We start from the raw sequence: 19,277 nt of genomic DNA on the forward strand, positions 1-19,277 counted from the left end.
GGAGACCAGCCCAATACCTTTAACGGCGGCCACCGTAAAGGCACGGGAAGACAAGCCCGTTGCCATGAACGTCCCACCGCGACGACGCCAGCTTCTCAGAACGCGGCGGCAGCGGCACTGCCCCTGGACCGAGGTAGCGGTAGCCTATGCGCTGGAAAAAGATAAGCAGCGGCGGCAGGAGAGACGAACGACCTCACTGATGCAGCGGCGGCGCATGAAGACGAGCGTAGCGGCAGCACACGGCCAGTGGAGCTAAAAGAATTTTTTTAAGGACATGAGTGACTCAACTTGGGCTAAAGCCAGTGTGCCGCAACGAGTGAGCCGACTGTTAGGCTAGTTCAAATGGGCTGGACAAAAAACAAGTCTAAAATTTTACCTTTTATTAGGTATAGACTATCGAAATTTATTTTCATCGGGAATTTGGATTCAAGTACTTCAAGTCTAGGTTTTGGTAATTCGGGGATTGGATATGTATTTTGCCCACCCCTAGTCCACCATACTGCACACGATAAGTTCATGTATTTTGCCCACCCCTAATCCATCGTACATTTACATACGATAACTGAGTTCTATATCGAGAACAGTTACAAAATATTTTGTTTCAACAAACAGTTACAAAATATTACTGAAACCTCCTGGTGATTGCAAATATTTCACATATTTCGTACTTCTATACCTTTGGAACACCCCCCCCCCCCCCCCCCAAAGAAAAAAAAAGACTGCACAGCTCCTGTTTTCCGACAAGTTGTCATTTCCTTGAGCTGAACCATGTTGAATAAATGAACCAAGCGATCCACATTGGAGAAATGAGAAGAAGATATGCCTGCAGTTTGACCCATGATTTTCAGTTCGGCAGCTGTAGGTAAGACTCTAGTAATCGAGAAATACTCACCAAGATAAATGTAACTGGCTCGTTCGACAAACCACTGCTATATTTGTTGGATTCCATCGCATCACTGATAAAAACTTGGGCCTGCAGAAGTCATGCCCAGTTAGTCTCACATCCATTCGAGACTTGTGAAGGCACGGATACATGTTGCCACGTGCATTCATCTAATGGTATATAACATTTTGTGAAATTGTCTGACATGATTTTATTATACAGGGTACATCTCTAATATGTCCTTTCTGCATTAGCTATATGCTCTTTGGCACCAACTATAAGTAAATAAACAGTGAAGCTATCCTACATGATCATGTAGGAGCAGCACACATGCTCACTGAATCTGCATCAGCATCAGCATGACTAAATCATCCTTGAATGGGATGGACATGTTCATATTCAAAACCATTCTACAGCTTGAATGAGATGAACATGGTATTAACATCTTCAATGTACAACATTAAGATTTTCTATTAAAAAATACCAGTTTTCCAACAACAAAAAAACACACACCAGGGAAATGTAGGGCACCTATATTTCTTAGAACAAATAGGGCACCTTATAATGAAACTTCTGTGCTGATGAGATGAAAATCTTGAATTGGTTATATGGAAGAGAAATGCTTGATTTTGAAACGGTACCACCCAAAAAGAAGACATCAGGCTTGTTAATATCAGATATATACTGGCGACAAATTGCTTTGCGGAACCGAGAAGTCTACAAAAAAGGATACGACTAGGTGAGCACATGCATTTTGCACTTATTAATTAGTAATATTGAACCGCATTAATAATGTAATACATGGAGTAATAGCAGGTACCTCATGGTAGCATCTGCTTATTGCTTGTACAAAACTTCTAGACCGTTTATATGTATGTGAAAAGCAGGACCTTGCATATGATGCCCCTCTAAGATAAATACCATCAAGTTTGATACTCCTGACATACTGCAGACAAAAACATCAGCAAACACAGTTTGAAAATGCAAAAAAAAAAATTCCAGGTCAAATTCAAGGCGTGAATAATAAAGGACTAATGATGCGCAGAGTGAATAATATGAACTAGCATGTGTTTGATTTGCACATACTCCCTGCATCTCAGGATACTAGGTGTAACTGCTAGGCGCGTGACTCTTCGGATGTATGCAAAAGCAAGTGCGGTAGGCTGTTTTGCATGCAGAATTTACTGTAGATTGCTGGACCTCCTCGTTTTACTCCCATCCGTTAGATGGGCTCCGTCAAATATGCATCTGCATGTAGGCATTCGTGGCGTGGAGCTAGGTGATTTGGCTAATGGCGCCGTGAAACATTTCATGCAATTAATCTGAGATGGAACCCAAGGGGAATTCCTAGGAGCACGCGCTAATTAATCTGCTCCTTCGTCTTTGCGTTTTCTGAGTTGCACCTAGTATCCTGAGACGGAGGGAGTATTATACTAACTCCCAATGAATATTTTCTTTATTCAGAGTTCATTCAATAAATGACCATATACTTCCACACATTTCAATTTTCAAAAACTGAAAAACAAGAAAATAGTTGAAAACTTGCTATAATTTATAACAGATTCATTGAAATGCTTTGGTATCAAACAAAGCAACATGTTGTCAGAAGATCAGGGCAAGTAAAACACAAAGGCCAAAATAACAGCGTGAAAGAGACTAGGGCTTTGGAATAGGAGGCAGGACTTAGAATATAGGATCATCAGATTGGAACCACCACAACCAAATTGACTCCAAGACTTTTTTAGTTTATTATTCTCGGAGTTCTAGAAAGTGCTAGGTGTAGATGATTTAGCATGTGCAATGATCACCAACCTTTTCATGTGGACAAGTCTCCTTTTTACTATTTGAACAGATAGGTGAAGTGCCCTTTCTAGGAAGCAGTTTATTTAGCTAGCCCAGAAATCCACTTTGTCTACTTAACCCTCTGAACAAAATTTGGCTCCATTTACTCGCCAAACTATTTTAGTTAGTCCAATGTACCCTATTCACGCCTAGATTATGAGGGTTAAGCCTAGTGCTTATTAGTTGTACCTAATTATGCTATTTACTATTCACTGTCTAGGCTAGTTACTGTTAAATGTCTAGCAATTTTCAGATGCCTTAGCATGCAAGGTAGCATCTGCTTTATGCAGTAGGAATATGCTGTAGTAGTTGAGATCTTGTATCCCAAGTTTGCTACTTCTATATAATGCAACCAAGCGACCTGTGGCCAAGCTGCCCTCTGGCAGATCAAATTCCACTTGTCTAGTTTGTTACCTGGCCAACAATTGGTATCTAGAGCCTAGGTTTGCTTACAGTTTTAGCCATGTCCACCTCCAACGAGCGTGCTCTGTGTGCAGCCGCCGCAGCCGCCAACACCAACGCTGGGAGAGGGGCTGTGTTCAACCCCGAGCTGGAGGCCGATCGTGCTCAGCACCTAGCCGTGGCAGAGGCTGCAGCCACGCAAGCGATCGAGCCGGCCAGGCAGGCAGCAGGAGCAGATCAGGCCGCAGCGGTGGATCACAGAGCCCAGCGCAGCGCCATATTCCTTCACCGTCGCCTGAGCGCTGTCGCGGAGGATGTCGTGGGTCACCTTTGGCTGTCTAGACGGTGTACAAGGACTCCAGCATGGGCAGACCATGGCTGATGCTGACCTAGACCAACTACCACGAGTGGAGACTGCTCGTGAAGGTCAAGATGCAGGCTCACCAGCTCTAGGACGACACCATCGAGTACTGCAACTTCCCATACCACGATGACCAGTGCACGCTCGAGGCCATCATCGCCTGACTGCCGACGAAGATGGGTCTCACGGACAAGGCCTCTACCAAGGAGGCGTGGGACTCCATCGCCACGGCGCGCATCAGCATCAACCGCGTTCACTGTGTCACGCTACAGCGGCTGCGCAAGGACCTAGAGAACCTCGCCTTCCACCTCAGTGAGCAGATTGAGGACTTTGCTCTTCGTCTCTCTGCCTTGAAGCAACAGATGGCCCAACATGGTGACATGGACCTCACAAAGGAGCGGGGGTGGAGAAGCTGCTGTGGGCCGAGCCGAAGAAGTACGCCTAGCTGAGGATCACGATCAAGACCCTCCTCGACTTCCAAGACCTCACCATCGAGGTCGCCGAGAGGCTAAAGACGAGGGGAAATCTCGAGGAAGACCCTCCCATCGAGCCGATCACCGTTGGTGGGAAGCTGATGTACACCAAGGAGCAATGGCTCGCTCAACAGAAGGAGAAGGGTGGAGACGGCTCCGGCTTATCTAGTTAGTCCAAGAAGCAATGCCGGCATCCTCGCGGCGGCAAGAAGCAGAAACCAAAGGGCAATTGTGGCGGCGGCGAGCAAGGAGAGAAGGTAGGAGCCAGCAGCGGCGAATGCAAGGCGAACTGCGACGCCACCTGCCTCAACTGCCATCGCCATCGGCCAATAGGCAAAGGATTGCCCTTAGCCTCGACGCGAGTGTGGCGGTGCAGCACACGTCCCAGAGGCTGATGATGATGAGGCAGCCATCTTCCTCACCCTAGGCTTCTAGGAGCTAGACGCGAAGGAGAACATCTTCTGCTCCGACACCGACACGAGCCTCGAAATCGAGGAGCCGCGAGCCCGTGTGTTCCTTAACACCAGCTCCGGCGAGGACAAGCTAGATGGTTGGTACCTCGACAGTGGCGCCACCCACCACATGACCGGCCATCGCGAGCTCTTCTCCGACCTCGGCACCACTGTTCGTGGCTCAGTGCGGTTCGACGACGTGTTAAGGGTGGAGATTCAGGGCGTCTGCCCAATCGTGTTCCAAGGAAAGACCGCGTCCACCACGGTGTCTACTTCATCCCGACGCTGCGCAACTCCATCATGAGACTTGGCCAGCTCGATGAAGGTGGATCCAAGGTGGGGATCAACAAATGCATGCTCCGCATTTGGGATCGACCCAGGCGCCTCCTTGTCAAGGTGCGCCACAGACCCAGCCACCTCTACATCCTCCATCTTGAGACGGTGTAGCCTCTGCCTCGCCGTAAGGAAGGACGATGAAGCCTAACACTAGCACGAGGGGTTCGGCCACCTCCACCTCGAGGCGCTTTACAAGCTCAGCAAGGAGGCCACGATGCGTAGGATGCCATGATCAAGCATGTTGAGCAGCTCTGCAACACCTGTGTCACAACGAAGCAGCACCGACACACATTTCCTTAGCAAGCAGCGTTCTATGCGCAAAACCAACTGGAGCTAGTTCACAGCGACCTTTGCGGACCTATGACGCCAGTGACTCCGGGCGAGCAACGCTACTTCCTTCTCTTGGTGGATGATGCATCCTGCTTCATGTGGGTCATCTTGCTGCCATCCAAGGATGCTACCACAAATGCCATCAAGCGTGTCCAGGCCGCGGCGGAGGAGAGCGGCCGCAAGCTCTAGTGTTGTGCATGGACAACAGCGACATGTTCACTGTCGCCGAGTTCGCTGAGTGTTGTGCTAGAGAAGGACATGCAACATCACTTCTCGGTGCCTTACTCACCTCAGCAGAATGCCATGGTGCAGCATCAAAACCAAACCGTGGTCGCCACGTCCGGGCCACTGCTAAAGCAGAGGATGTCGACAAAGTATTGGGGGGAGAAGTGATGATAGCAGTCCATCTGCTCAACCGGTCACCGACTCGAAGCTTGCAAGGCAAGACCCCCCACGAGGCCTGGCAATAAGCCACCTCAAGACCTTCGGCTGCATCGCCTACACCAAGGAGTTGACCCAGCTGCGGAAGCTCGATGATCACGGCAAGCCTGGTGTCTTCATCGGGTACGCGAAAGGGGCAAAGGCATGTCGCATCCTGGACTTTATGATGCAGCGCATGCAGATTGCCCGCGATGTCGTCTTCAAGGAAGGGCGTGGCTAGGATTGGTCGACACCGAACCTGGCAACTCAGCATCGGCGGCGAGTGACTTCACCGTGGAGTAATGAGTGCCTAGAGGAGCGAGGGGAGCACAAAGTACTTCTCCAGTGACGGCTAGAGCTACATCGCCGACGTCACCATCTGCACTGCGCTCGCCGTCACAAAGTCTTGAGTCTGAGGAAGCCAAAGGGACATTAGTAGCTGCAGCCACTCCTCCAGCATCCCAGCCAGCTTCGCCAACACCACCGCATGCGTCCCCCACTGCCCTTACTCCTTCACCGACTCGTCGGCGGCAGCAACAGTGACCGGTGATCAAGTGGAGTTCGCCACTCCACTGGAGGATGATGAAAAGCGACTCGGCACCTACTACGACAACGAGCCTCTACTCTACCACACAATGACCAACATCATTAGCGATCACCCTCCACCTCCACCGCCACAGTGTCTCTTCACTAAGCTGCACCTAACGCATGCCGACGAGCCTACCAACTTCGCCAAGGCTAAGGATGACCCAGAATGGCAAGCAGCGATGGAGCAAGAGATCAAGGTCGTGGAGCAGAATCGCACCCGAGAGCTGGTGCCACTGCCCGCTGGCCATCGGCCATCACTCTAAAATGGGTGTTCAAGCTCAAGAAAGGTGAGCTAGGTGCGGTGATCAAACACAAGGCCAAACTGGTGGCGCACGGCTTCGTCTAGCAAGAGAGGATCGACTACGATGATGCATTCGCTCTCGTGGCACGCATGGAATCGATCAGAATCCTCCTCGCACTGGCAGCTCAAGAAGGCTGGCACATCCACCACATGGATGTCAAATTTGCCTTCCTCAATGGCGACCTCATCAAGGAAGAGGTGTACGTGCAGCAACTGACTGGCTTCACCATCGCCGGAGAAGAAGGAAAGGTCTACCCCCTCTGCAAGGTCTCTACGGTCTATGGTAGGCACTACGCGACTAGAACATAAAACTGGACGCCACACTCAAAGACATGGGCTTCCAGCAAGGTGCTCATGAGGTGGCAATGTACCAGTAGGGGAGTGGGTGCTCTGTCCTGCTCGTCGGCGTCTATGTCGACGATCTCATTACCGGCACACGGAGGAACGCGAAGTGGGTTCAAGGCACAAATGAAGATCTTTGACATGAGTGACCTCGCCCTCCTAAGCTTCTACCTCGGCGTCGAGGTGCGCCAAGATACAAATGGCATCACCCTTCGTCAGACACTACGCCAAGCGCATTCTGGCTGGCTGCAACCCTGCCCATACTCCAATGGAGGAACGGCTGAGGCTCAGCAGACAGCATAGCGGAGGAACTCGACCCCACACACTATTGGCGGCTCAACGGCGGTCTGCGCTACCTAGTGCACACTTGCTCGGACCTAGCGTTCACCGTTGGGTTCGCCAGCAGGTTCATGGAGCGGCCTATAGTGGAGCATCAACAAGCTATCAAGCGCATCCTCCGATATGTGGCTGGCACCCTCGACATCGGTCTGCACTTCACCAAGGCGCCCGGCACTGCACACTTCGTCAGCTTCTGTGACAGAGATCTTGCTGGCAACATCGACACAAGCAAGAGCATGAGCGAAACATTGTTCTTCCTCGGCAACTGCTTGGTCGGCTGGTAATTCATCATGCAGAAGGTGGTGGCACTTTCAAGCTGTGAAGCCGAGTACACTGCCACCACTACTGCTGCAACATAGGCACTGTGGTTCTCAAGGCTGCTAGCAAAGCTTCTCGGCAGGCATGTTGAGGTGGTTAAGCTGAGATGGACAGCAAGTCAGCTCTCTCTAGCTAAGAATCCAGTCTTCCATGAGAGCAGCAAGAATATCAGGATCAAGTACCACTTCATCCGACTATCTGAAGCTGCCAGTAAGATGAAAGCATGAAGGCCGATCACATCCCAACTACTGATCAGCTTGCAGACATTCTCCCTGGGCAAGGCCAAGTTTGAGGAGATGAGGGAGAGGATTGGCGTGAAGCAGATCATCCCCAAAGCAGAGCAGAAGGTTAAGGGCTTCAAATGAGGGTTAAGCCTAGTGCTAATAACTCAATGTATCTAGTTTTACCTACTTACGCTATTTAATATTCACTGTCTAGGCTAGTTACTGTTAAATGTCTAGCAATTATCAGATGCCTTAGCATCCAAGGTAGCATGTGCTTTAAATGTCTGGCAGATCAAATTCCACTTGTCTAGTTTGTTACCTGGCCAACAGATTATAGCAAGCTTCAACTAAATATTGCAACAGAAGTACAACATTTAGAAAAGGCAATGCAGGATATTCATATATTTGCCAGGGTACCTTAACAATTATTTCTTTTCCAGGCCACTTATAAACTGTATCTGATGGCTTACTTCTCTCGAAAACTTTTGACGTCATCATCTGCATTCATTTCACTAAATGAATGAACTGCTTCTGCATATTGTATAGTAGCATGATATAAATGATGGATTACCTTAGTTAACACAAATGCTTGTTCAAGTTGTCGAATTTGGATCCATTGTTCCGCAGTCATATCCTCTATCTGATATAGAAATTGCAAAGTTTACAAATTCCTAGATAATATCTTCATAATGTCAATTACTAGGGTTCATCTTTGTTTCCTAGCAATGTCAAGCAGCTATTTCAAGAGAAAAAACTGCCATTTTCCATTGAATAAACAACGATTGGAAAAGTGAATATTCCTGCTGTCCTCCAATGCCTTATGCCATCATATTTTCAAAACAATGTTCACTTCATGACATCAACATTATCTCCTTGTTTTGTTGATCCACATTAACTTTTTTAAAATTTCTCTCTTCGTCATCAACAAAGGACCTGCTGCCACTCCCCTGATGGATGCACCATCACTGCTCTTACCCTCCACCAATGCACCTCTAGCTTAACATGGACCCTCCAACAAGTTCTCCAAAGCGATAGCCAATGCCATGTCCTCCCTGCTCTTCAAAACTGTAGCAGCCAACTTGAACATCCCTTTGCTGCTTCTTTAGCCTCTCTGGTATACAGATAAATTAGCCATCATTTGACTTGGACGTGTATATGGTACTCTGCTCTCCACCTCTCGCTCCAATACAAGGTCATAGAAGCATCCACAATGCCCTCTACCACTGATTCCAAGAGTTACATTCATCTTTGCATGTAGCTACCCCATTCACCACTTTCCCTATACCAACTTGCAAGAGTTTGACAATGTCAGATTGAGTCAACTGATTGATTCAGAGTTTTTTCCAGGGGTGGGGGTGGGCAGGTGGATTTTAGATTTTACGATCCCAATTTTCCGTCATCATTAGGTTGTGCTTTACATTGCCACGAAATTGGTTAACAGCACACAGCAGTATAGGATCGCCAAATGAGATAAAAAGTATAGGGCCATTTTTGGAGGAAAAAGGAGTTATATCTGTCATGGAACAGCATGAAGACACATGGCAGGAAGGCATGGAGGGAAAAATACAAAAAAACTCGTACCATGGAAGGAATAAACATGTTCTTTAGAGTCATATCTCGGAACTCACTGTAAAATAAAGGATTTTCTTTTGTTTGATGTGTACCAAATTAATTCTTATAACTTTTCTACCTAGTTCGAAGCCTCCCAAAATGCAAACTCTATTACGCGACCTGCGCGCAACCACGTGGCCCATAAGCCCAGCGCGAGCCCGCACCCATAAGTCCTCAGCCGCAGCCGCCGCAGGAGACGCCAGCATTAAGGTTCCGGGTTAGGGATTTGGAGTTTTTTAGGGGATCTTTATTGCCAATGGCCTTACAAGGGGGACAGGGACACTGGCGGCGGCCAAAATGACGGTGGTCGGTAGAGAGGCGGCAAGCAACGTAGCAGAACTTGGGAGACATCCGGCTGGGAAGAGCTCACGACGGGGGCAAGCTGCTCTAGCTCTGGTTCCTCCAGTTGGGGTTAGGGGAGAGCGGGATGGAGCAGCGGGGTTGGGCAGCGGGCGGCACAGGAGGCGGCAAGGGAGCCACTCGCTAGGGACTATGGTGGAGGTCAGAGGAGGGAGCGGGCTGGTGCGGTTCAACAGAGAAGAACAGTAGCACAGGCGGGGCAGCCAGCGGTTGCACTCTCCTCGCATAGCACAACCAGTCGCGGCTTAACTGCCTCCCTCCAACAAACCACAAACTTTAGTTGCTTTTCAAGTAACAGTCACCATCATCAAACTGTGAAGATTATTCTATTTTTCTATATATTCCCCCCATAGCATTGTAGTATCTTCAGTACTCCACATCAGTCCGTCACAATAACTAACCAAGATAGTATCATTAGCATGCACAGTGCATATTAAGTTGTAAATGCAAATGCAAATGAAACCAACTAGTCAGCACAATGACAATCAGAGGCCAAGAGCATACTTTTTTGACCTCCAAGCTCAGAGATTCCACCCTTTTCTCAGTATCACGTGCTACTGATGCAGTGGCGTAAGAATTTCTGTTTATCTTACTGACCTCGTGCTGAAGTTGTTGCACCTATACAGCATTTGAACCATGAGTTCAATGAGATATGAATTTGATTGAGTATTGCCTTTTATATTTCATATAGTATAAAGCATTAGACTCTCCTGTCTAGCAAACCTCAACTTGCTTGGGACTAAAGGGCTTTGTTATTGTGGTGCATAAAACAAACACTGAAAAACCTATAGATGTAAATTTCATGCCCAGATGATCAGTGGAATAGATATAAAAACATATATTTGTAGTATTATTTATCCTTTAAATATGTTAGATGATTTGATTCAGTCTGTAAGATGTAAGAAAGTTATACTATAATGTAAACATGTTTTCCATACAAGAAGAGTCGGCGATGGGGCACAGCTACCTTGGATACAATTATCATAAATAGAGAGAATAAGAGCGATAGAGATGTGCACATGGCCTGGGAAAAGAGAGGAATATGCGATATTTTCCTAATAAATATGCATGTGAAGAAAGGCAAGTAATGTTTAGTCACTTCTACATTTCAGGGATCATGCGCATCAATGGACATGTGAAAACTACAGGGTTACGGCTTCAGCAAAGGCATTCATTAGCTAGACAACGCTATGGCTGCATGGAGAGGTACCTCATCTTCCATAGATTTGATGTTGCCAGCAGAATATGATTTGCTTTGGGAGTTCTGCAAACACAAGGAGCAAGTGTTATTATGTGCAAGGGAAGAATTTGGCAACATATTATCTGTTGTAATAAGTAGACACCATTGTATCACATCACAAGAATTGTATAACGAAGAACATAAAACTGCAACAACATATTTTATGAAGTGCATCAATTTAGTCAAAGATGGAACAGGAAAAAAATGGTTTGTTACATATTTTGATAAGTCAGATCTAATTCCCCACTCATGTTTCAAAGTTAATATTTCCATTGAAATTATATATGCCTTAAGATTTAAGATTAAAGAAATATATAATATTCATGCAGCTTGCTAGCATCCACTTTGAAAATGAATAAAATGAAATCAAGTACTTGCCATTTACAGCATGACTAACAACTTTCTTAAATCCATTCCCTAAATCCTTAGAGCCATTCTAATAAAAATTGCTCCCTGTATCTCTCCACCCTCCAACACCATAGTATCCTGTTCAGCACTTTGGAGAGCCAACTCCGCTCTCTTTAGCAAGAGAGAAACTAGCAATAGAGGATGGAAATATTTGGAGATCTACTTGAAGAAACTGTTGGAGGGATTTTCAGAAAAATCTCTATTCCTAATAATAACAAAAATCTATATTCCTATTCATACGGAGGGATACAGAGAGACTCTTCGAGCTTAGATTTTAAAGCCTTTTCTTAAAAGGTGAAATGCTATTAATGTTTTCAATCTTTCTACAGTACAATGAATTTTTATCCCACCTACACTAAAATGGTTTATGAGAATGTAACTTTTTCTTTTGTTGAAAAGTAATGCAATACATGAACATTCTTAGTTTCTTACTGATCTAACTGCATACCTTTGTACTGTCTGGTTCATTCATTAAAAGCTGGATTTCACGTTCCATTGCTTCATTGAGTTTGTTGTCCTCCTCCAAGATACTAACCTTACTGTCCAATGTCTTCGCATTTGCCTCTAGTAAAGATTCTATTCAAGAAATGGATTAATAAATTAACTAGGTACATAGTAATTTGATCATTCAGTGGCAAGGGGATTCCAGTTGCATGACAATTATATGAATTATACGATGATGCCAAATACTCATCACAAGAAAGAAAATGGTGTGCTTGTGGGTGGATTAGGGGGTGTGTCCAGCTCCAATTGGTCTGATCACCTCAGATTGCACTCTGTCGATGGATCAGGTCACCGCAATCCGTTTGCTCTTGTACTTGTGCAACAAAATTTCCAACTTCCTGCTAATCTGGACTGACACTACATTGCGAGGAGGGTAAAAGGCAGCATTGCAGAGACAGAATCGGAGAAGGCGCCTCACCCAGCCGCGCGACCTTTAGCCTGAGCGCTTCAATCTCCAACCGCAAGGCGTCGGCGTCGGCGTCGGCGTCGGCTTCAACGTTGGCACCCGCGTCGGGCATAGCGCAGATGGCGGTGAGGAGCGAAGCGACGGCGAGCAGCGCCGCCGCGGAGCGCGCCCATCGGAGCGGGGCGGCGGAGGTACAGGAGAAGCGCGGGCCGAGGGCGGCAGAGAGGAGGTGGAGCGGAAGGAGGAGGGCTGCCTTCGCGGCGGCGCGGGAGGTCATGGTTTAGGGTTTAAGGCGGAGGCGGAGGCGGCGGCGGCGGCGGATGCAATTATGCAAAGTTGCAAACCAATGAGGCGGCGCCCAAGATCAAATACGAAAAGATGCTGGAGGGCATCTGGCAGCGGAAAAGAATATTGACTCCATCCAAAAAAACAACACAAAATTGACTATCGCAGAAATTTTTTATTTGGCTACCGTAATATTTTTATTTTATTTGATAATTAGTGTTAAATTATCAGTTAATGAGATGGAAACGGTATGAAAGGACAGGCATATCGAACAGCATACAAGACTCCAATTGAAATATCCCCATACCAATTAGTGTACAGGAAGACTTGCCACCTACCCATTGAATTAGAGTTAAAAGTACACTGGGCCATAAGGAGATGAAATATAGACCTAGATGTCGCTGGAGATCATAGAAGAATGCAACTATCAGAATTGGAAGAATGGCGAGAGAAAGCATATCACAACTCGAAGATCTACAAAGAAAGAGTCAAAAGGTGGCATGACAAGAGGATCAAGAAGAAGGAATTCGCACCCGAAGATAAGGTATTACTTTTTAATTCCAGAGTAAAGCTTTTCGGGCATAGAAAACTCCGGAGTAAATGGAAAGGACCATTCAAGGTAATCAATTCATCATAGCACGGAGCTATCATACTTCAAAACAACGAAGGTACGTTATTCAAGGTAAATGGTCAACGTCTTAAATTATTTTTTAAACTTAATAAAAGAATTAGAAGAAATAAACGTGATCCATTTCTACCTTCCTATGGAAAATTAGAGCCCGACCTTTTTAATCTGACGTTTTTGGACCACAAATATATTTTTCGAATAAATTTTTCATCTAGAAGCATGCTCGAGGAGGCGGGCCCACAACGGAGCCACGCACAGGGCGGGCGCCCTGATGATGAGGGCAGGCGCCCAGCCCCTGTCTCCTCTCAGTCACGATTTCCTCTGTCGCGATAAACCTATTTATGGTAAACTAAATAATCATGCGGATGAAATGTTTCGCACGCATGGCGGCGGGAGTAGCCCGAGCAAACTTTTTGACCCCTATATAAACAGACCTCTGACGTCAGTTTTCAACACCAATTCATTCAAGCCTTCTCTCCTTTTTCAATTAGAGCTTGCTTAGTCCCTCGCTGCTCCAATGGCCGACGAGTTCCACGACGATTGGGAGGTCGTCCCGTTCGACCTCAACAAGAAGCCCAAGAAAGACCCTGACGCCTACGCTCTCGCCCCTGCCAACACAGAGCGACAGCTAGCAGCCATGCCATCACGCCAGCGTAGCTCCACCCAATCCTACCATGCTCAACCAGTTCTCACCGCACCACCGCAGCCGCTACTTCTCAAGGGACCGTCAGCCAAAAAGGAGGCCACCGTCAAGGTGCCAGCCGGCACGAGAATCCTGCCACCCAGGCCCAATGAGCGGGTCGTTGGAGTCAAGACCAACCGGAGCGGCGAGATCAGCAGCATCCGCTACACTACGGAGGAGGAGAGGCCTTACTTCGAGGGGGTTAGAGCAGCCAAAGTCCGCTTTATCCCTCCAAAGGCAGCCCCGAAGCACGCCCTCAACGCTCTTGAGACACCTCCTAAGCGTCGCAATACTATAGCAGATGTAGATGAGGACGTTCGTAGGTTAGACAAGGTCATCATAGAGCTCCAGTCCTCGGTTAACTCTATCAATAGGCAGCTCTCTAACCAGAACACCGTTATACTAGGTCTTAAGCATGATTTTGCTAGTGTCAATAAGAAGATTAGGGAGTTACAGCATCGCTAAGTTATTTAGATTAGATCTTGAGGCGGTATATATCTTAGTTATTCATCTTTAGATTCGGCTTAAATCTATTATTAGCTTCAGTTCGTTATTAGTCAGTTGTAATAAATGCCTCAAGATTAATAAAGATTATTATTATTATTATTATTATTATTATTATTATTATTATTATTATTATTATTATTATTATTATTATTATTATTATTATTATTATTATTATTATGTCTTGTGTGTCTCTACTCTATTTTTATGCAAGAAAGCAAAAAACAAGTATGGGGGAGATCCCCGACATGCCAAACACACTTCGACCACACCACTCCACGATTCAGGTACATAATCTGCACACTTTACACATACGCATATATCTTGGTTCGTGCAGAATATTGTCTCCGATATGATAAATTAAATTAATTAAAATATTTCTAATCATGATTAATCTCACTCTGTGATATTTTCTGAAAACCTGCAATTATTGAAAAATCATTTTAAAACCCCGTGTTACTTAAGTCACTGTAGAATGTGAGATGGTAGAGTATGAGTATCTTATTCTTGATATCGTTGTTGCTTGGAGAATTTATTTCAAAAATTCTAGCTACCATCCTCAGTGTTTTATATGCCTGCTAAACCTGAAAATTAAATAATTAGAAAAGCTATCTGCTCTGTATTGAGTTTGTTCAAAACGAGTTAAACCCTTGTTGAGAGATTTACCATGCTCCTAAAATCAAGACATATATTCAGAAAGATTCACTCTTTCAAAGTATTATTTCGTTAGAGGCATGGGCTATGCAAAAATATAAATATTTCGAGAAAATAAAAAGGAGCAAGTGCTCGACAACCTCGTAGAAAAAAATAGACAAGTGTCTGGCAGTAGAATTAGGGGTACTTCGGTATCCACCTCAAAAAAAAAAGAAGAAAAAGAGAAAAGAAAGAAGAAAATGATAGCGCATGGTCCCTCTAATAAGCAATATGCCAGTAAAAGTTGACAAGTTTTTAATTTCCAAAGTCTTTGATCTAAGAGTACAACATTTCTCTCCTCGGATCCTGTTTTGATCGTGTCGGTGTTTTCCCCCCGGGGGGTCACACCAACGAGTAAATTTGTATGCGTGCTCCCTTTCCCAGATGGTGATGCAAGAAGACACAGAGATTTATCCTGGTTCGGGCAAGAGGAGGCCCTACGTCCAGCGGGGGGGAGAAGTTTGTATTATCTTGCACCTAAGTGCTTGTACCGGGGTGAATACAAGCGCGGTATGAAGTGTGCGTGCCTTACTGCGTATGTGTGTAGTATCGCGTGGTGATGTCTCTCTTGTGTTCTATTCCTGAGTCCCTCCTTTTATAGTTCCAAGGAGAGACCCAGGGTACATGTATAGGCGTCAGAATAGGAGTCGATAGCAGTATGGAGCGCTGACCTACTCGAGGCTCCCGTACCGGCATGGCCTCGAGCTGTCCTATCTTAATAGCCTGGTGATGATTACGCGTGCCCCTGCATTCTGCTCTGCGCGCCGTCTTGTACTGGTTCAACGGTCGCATGCTCATACGGTTTGGCGGCAAATCCGGCGGAGTGGTTGCGGCGTGGCCAGTCGACGTCCGACCCGTCCCCAGGAAGGAACCATGTTTAATCGAGGGTCGGACGCCGTACGTCGTCCTGATGTTGGAGCGCTGACCTTGGCTACCTCGAGGGGGTCTTGATTAGACGTGCCATCTCTGTTTCCCACGTCCTGACACGCCCTGGGCCGTTTGGTGGGGAAGGCTGCAAAAAGATCGATGGGACGGATGCCTGTTCCCTATCACGCCTCCCGTGACCCGTGTGTTAGGTGGAGAAGCATGAGGCGCATTTAATGCTCCGGCTCGCGTGCGCGCGTCAGGCGGCGGGCGGCGTCCTTGCGCTCGACGCCTCCCGGTTCGCGTGAGCCTGTTCCGTATTCGACGGTAACCAGAGCTCGGCGCCTGATTGATACGCTCGACGCTATTTCCGTCTTCGAGGCTGTGGCCGTCGATGGCTGCGCATACGTAAGGATGGTGCGTCGAATCGAGGGCCCCGCCCTACGTACGGATAACCTTGTTATATGCCTTGGTGAGGGTACCCCTTGTTGATACCCTCGACAGTAGCCCCCGAGTCTCCATTCGAGCGTTGGCGCTCGAGTGGAGACTTTTGGTTTTTTGGTCGAACTTCCGTGGGGGCGCGCGAGCGACCCTGCGGGGGTAGCCCCCGAGCCCTCGAGGGAGTTTTTAACTCCTTCGAGGGTTATTTTGCCAAATTCGCAGAAACACTGTCGACACCAGTGGTGGAAGGTTCTGATCGGCTTTGCCTTACGAGGAGGTTTCGACGTACTCTCGATAGAGCGAGCGTCTTCCACCCCAGATTGAGTTCCTAGCGGGCAGTCTAAGTGAGAACCTGTGCCCTTTTCGAGGGGGTCAGCTGTAGCCCGAAGGCGTTCTCATAAAGCTGGGTTGACGTGGTCGGGGATACCGGTCTCATTCGATAGAGTCCAGCGGCTCGATGCCTCCCGTCGGGGGGATTCCTCTCGACTGTCTCGACCCTACCTTGGACATCGCCAGCGAGTCTTCGAGGCGGGCCTCGATCTTCGACCGCTCGCTGGAGGCCCCTGACTCTGGTGCTCGAGATCGGCTGTCGAACCCTTTCGGTGGGCCAGCCTGCGACCTCTCGAGGCTTTCGCGGGTACGCCCCTTGGCTTACAAGGGAAGGAAGTGGCCGTGGCGGTTCGCCTTTTTGCCCGTTGGGCGCACCTTTTTAGGTGGGTGACGTTATGACATTGTACCGGCGTGGAATTCGGAGCGCCCGGCCTGTGAAGAGGGAAAGACTGTTAGGTAGCGCATTTATGGGGGGACGTTACCTCATTTCTCGGATCTGTCCGTTGGTGGATCTTGACTTATAAATACGTCACGGCACCGCCGCCGTTCTTTCTTCCGCCTCCCATCTTTACTCTTGCCTTAGCCTTCTTGCCACCCTAGCTTTCTCGCCGTCTCATGCGCACGCAACTCCTCGAGCAGTAGCGGGTCCGCCGTCCCTCCGGTCGTGATGCCTGTAAGACTCGTCGCCGCTGACGACTGGCGCCCGTCGTCGATGACGGAGCGCCGGTTGTTAGAGCTCGAGAAAGAGGGACTGCTGCGCCGCCGTACCTCGTTATCGTCGCTAGAGTGGATCGCGCCGCCGGCGAATCACAGGGAGCCCCAGCCGCCCGAGGGCTACGTGCTGTCGTTCGCCAAGTTTCACCGCCACGGCCTAGGCGCGCCCCCTAGCCGCTTCATGCGGGCCCTCTGCTTCCACTATGTGGTGGAGCTCCAGCATTTCTCCCCGAACGCCATCACCATCGCGGCGGTCTTCGCCGCCGTGTGTGAGGGCTACTTGGGGATGATGCCGCACTGGGAGCTGTGGCTGCACCTCTACAGGGGCGAGCTTTTCCATGCCCCCACCGGAACCACGAGCGTAAGGAAGCCCGTGCGGGCGGGATGCCTCAACCTTGTGCAGAAGACGGGGAAGACGGACAGGCCGCGGGAGTACATCCCGGTAGGGTTATCGACCAACCACGCCGGCTGGGACTCCCAGTGGTTTTACCTGCGGAACGACGACAACCTCCTGCCTTCCTACTCGGGCCGTCTGATCATGGAGCGTCCAGCGGACTAGACATACGGCGTCGTCCAAGCTCATCAATCTCGGCTCGACCCCCTCCTCGACACCATGAAGAAGCTGCGCTCGGAGGGCTTGACCGCCGCACTCGTCCTCTCGGCCGTCCATCACCGGAGAGTTCTCCCTTTGATGTCTCGGCCGCTGAGGATGGATGAGATGGGCCTTGGCGTCTCATCTCGGGACCTCGAGGCGTGCCGGATGTCCAACGAGGCTCCGGCGGATGACGAAGTCGCGGCCCGAGTCAGGGCTGCAATTGCCGGTGATTTTCAGCCGGAGCATGTTAACGGCTTCCCCATGAGGCCAGATGCGGGCTCGATCGATCTGGTATGTTTTCTCCATGCGCGCAGCCTCGATTCTGGGTTTCTTTTCTTCCCCTCTCTTTTTCTTTTCTAAGTCTGCCTTTATTTCGACAGGGACGGATTGACGTGCGGTCCTCGAGGCCTCCAGTAAAGGAGGACGAGGTCGATCGCGACAAACGGCGTCAATCCGTCGAAAAGCTAAAGTCCGCCAAGGACTCCGCCAAGAAAGGGGAGAAGAAGAAGAACCTCGACCGTCAAGCGTTAGAGGCGCGTCGAGCCAAATCCAGGCAGAGGGGGGAGCCTGAGGAAGAATCCCCCATCGACGATGATGACGACGACGACAGCGACGATTCCGAGGGGATGGCGTCACGCCTTGACCGAATCCTCGAGGGTCGACCTCGAGGCGACGTCGACGCTCCTCGGACGGAAGTTCCGACGGGGGTCCAGGCGGATCCCACCGTCCGCGCGTCGACACCCCTCCTGCGCCCGCGGCTGGTCAGGTCGCCCCGCGCCCTCCTCCCATCCCCAAGATGGGTGGCCACGCTAGGTCCCTGGCGACAGGGCCATTGACTCGTGGTCGCGCCGCAGCCTCCGACAAAGGAGAGGTCGGTCGCAGGAGCGCCAGTCCCGGCGCTCGCCAGGCGGGAACTGACGCGCCTGGGCCAGCGCGTGCCCTCGAGGGGTCTGGCGCCCCGACGCGGGGTGGCTCGAGGCCCACCGGTCGGGGCGGCGGGAGGCGAGCTGTTCTCCCTGTGGGGTAAGCTTTTTCGAAGTTGTGGCTTTTGTTTTCCGCCTTTCTTCATGTGCTGATCTTTTTTGCGCTCATTTATTTCTTTTCTCAGGCTAAAGCGGACCCTCGAGCAGGCCCAGCCGTCCATGGCGAAGAGGCTCAAAGCGGGTGCCGCCTCCAAGGAGCCAGGTTTGTGGCTTACTTTTGGGATCTGTGATGCTCTTGCGTTAACCATCGTAGTCACTGGCCTTTATTCTTTATTTTATAGGCTCCTCCGACTTCCAACCTCCAGTAGGCGCTGGGAGTGCTCCGCCTCGTTCCGAGCCTACCAAGTCGTCGCCGACGTGTGGTGAGGCGCCCCAGACACAAGTGCCGGAGGGAGCCCCGAGTCTCCTCGATTGGGGG

General features: G+C 48.9%; 1 protein-coding gene across 6 annotated transcripts; it reads right to left on the reverse strand.

The window, feature by feature from the left end:
• LOC110434987 lies at window positions 501–12,513 on the reverse strand. Of its 6 annotated transcripts, none has more exons than XM_021460160.1 (10): window positions 12,153–12,509; window positions 11,679–11,806; window positions 10,793–10,846; window positions 10,180–10,200; window positions 8,183–8,251; window positions 8,029–8,109; window positions 1,704–1,829; window positions 1,442–1,600; window positions 893–973; window positions 501–823 (listed from the first exon to the last, which is right to left on the reverse strand). In XM_021460160.1, exons 1-10 carry the CDS (start codon window positions 12,415–12,417, stop codon window positions 749–751), a joined length of 1,059 nt encoding a protein of 352 aa, XP_021315835.1. In that variant the 5' UTR covers window positions 12,418–12,509; the 3' UTR covers window positions 501–748. The 6 variants fall into 6 exon arrangements, 3 of the variants coding, with proteins under 3 accessions (XP_021315835.1, XP_021315834.1, XP_021315836.1); XM_021460159.1 differs by having other exon boundaries at window positions 10,087–10,200; window positions 12,153–12,508; XR_002452622.1 differs by having other exon boundaries at window positions 686–823; window positions 1,525–1,600; window positions 10,087–10,200; window positions 12,153–12,513.

This window comes from Sorghum bicolor, chromosome 4, assembly GCF_000003195.3.
Source record: "Sorghum bicolor cultivar BTx623 chromosome 4, Sorghum_bicolor_NCBIv3, whole genome shotgun sequence".
Classification (NCBI taxonomy): domain Eukaryota; kingdom Viridiplantae; phylum Streptophyta; class Magnoliopsida; order Poales; family Poaceae; genus Sorghum; species Sorghum bicolor.

What these genes read in the sequence shown, in the direction of transcription:
- LOC110434987 (XM_021460159.1), bottom strand. Translation starts at nt 12,417, where the DNA reads ATGACCTCCCGCGCCGCCGCGAAGGCAGCCCTCCTCCTTCCGCTCCAC. An exon ending in GCTAAAGGTCGCGCGGCTGG is followed by an intron (nt 11,807 to 12,152) that starts GTGAGGCGCCTT and finishes TTTCTTGAATAG; the next exon opens with AATCTTTACTAGAGGCAAAT. An exon ending in AAGCATTTGTGTTAACTAAG is followed by an intron (nt 8,110 to 8,182) that starts GTAATCCATCAT and finishes AAATGAATGCAG; the next exon opens with ATGATGACGTCAAAAGTTTT.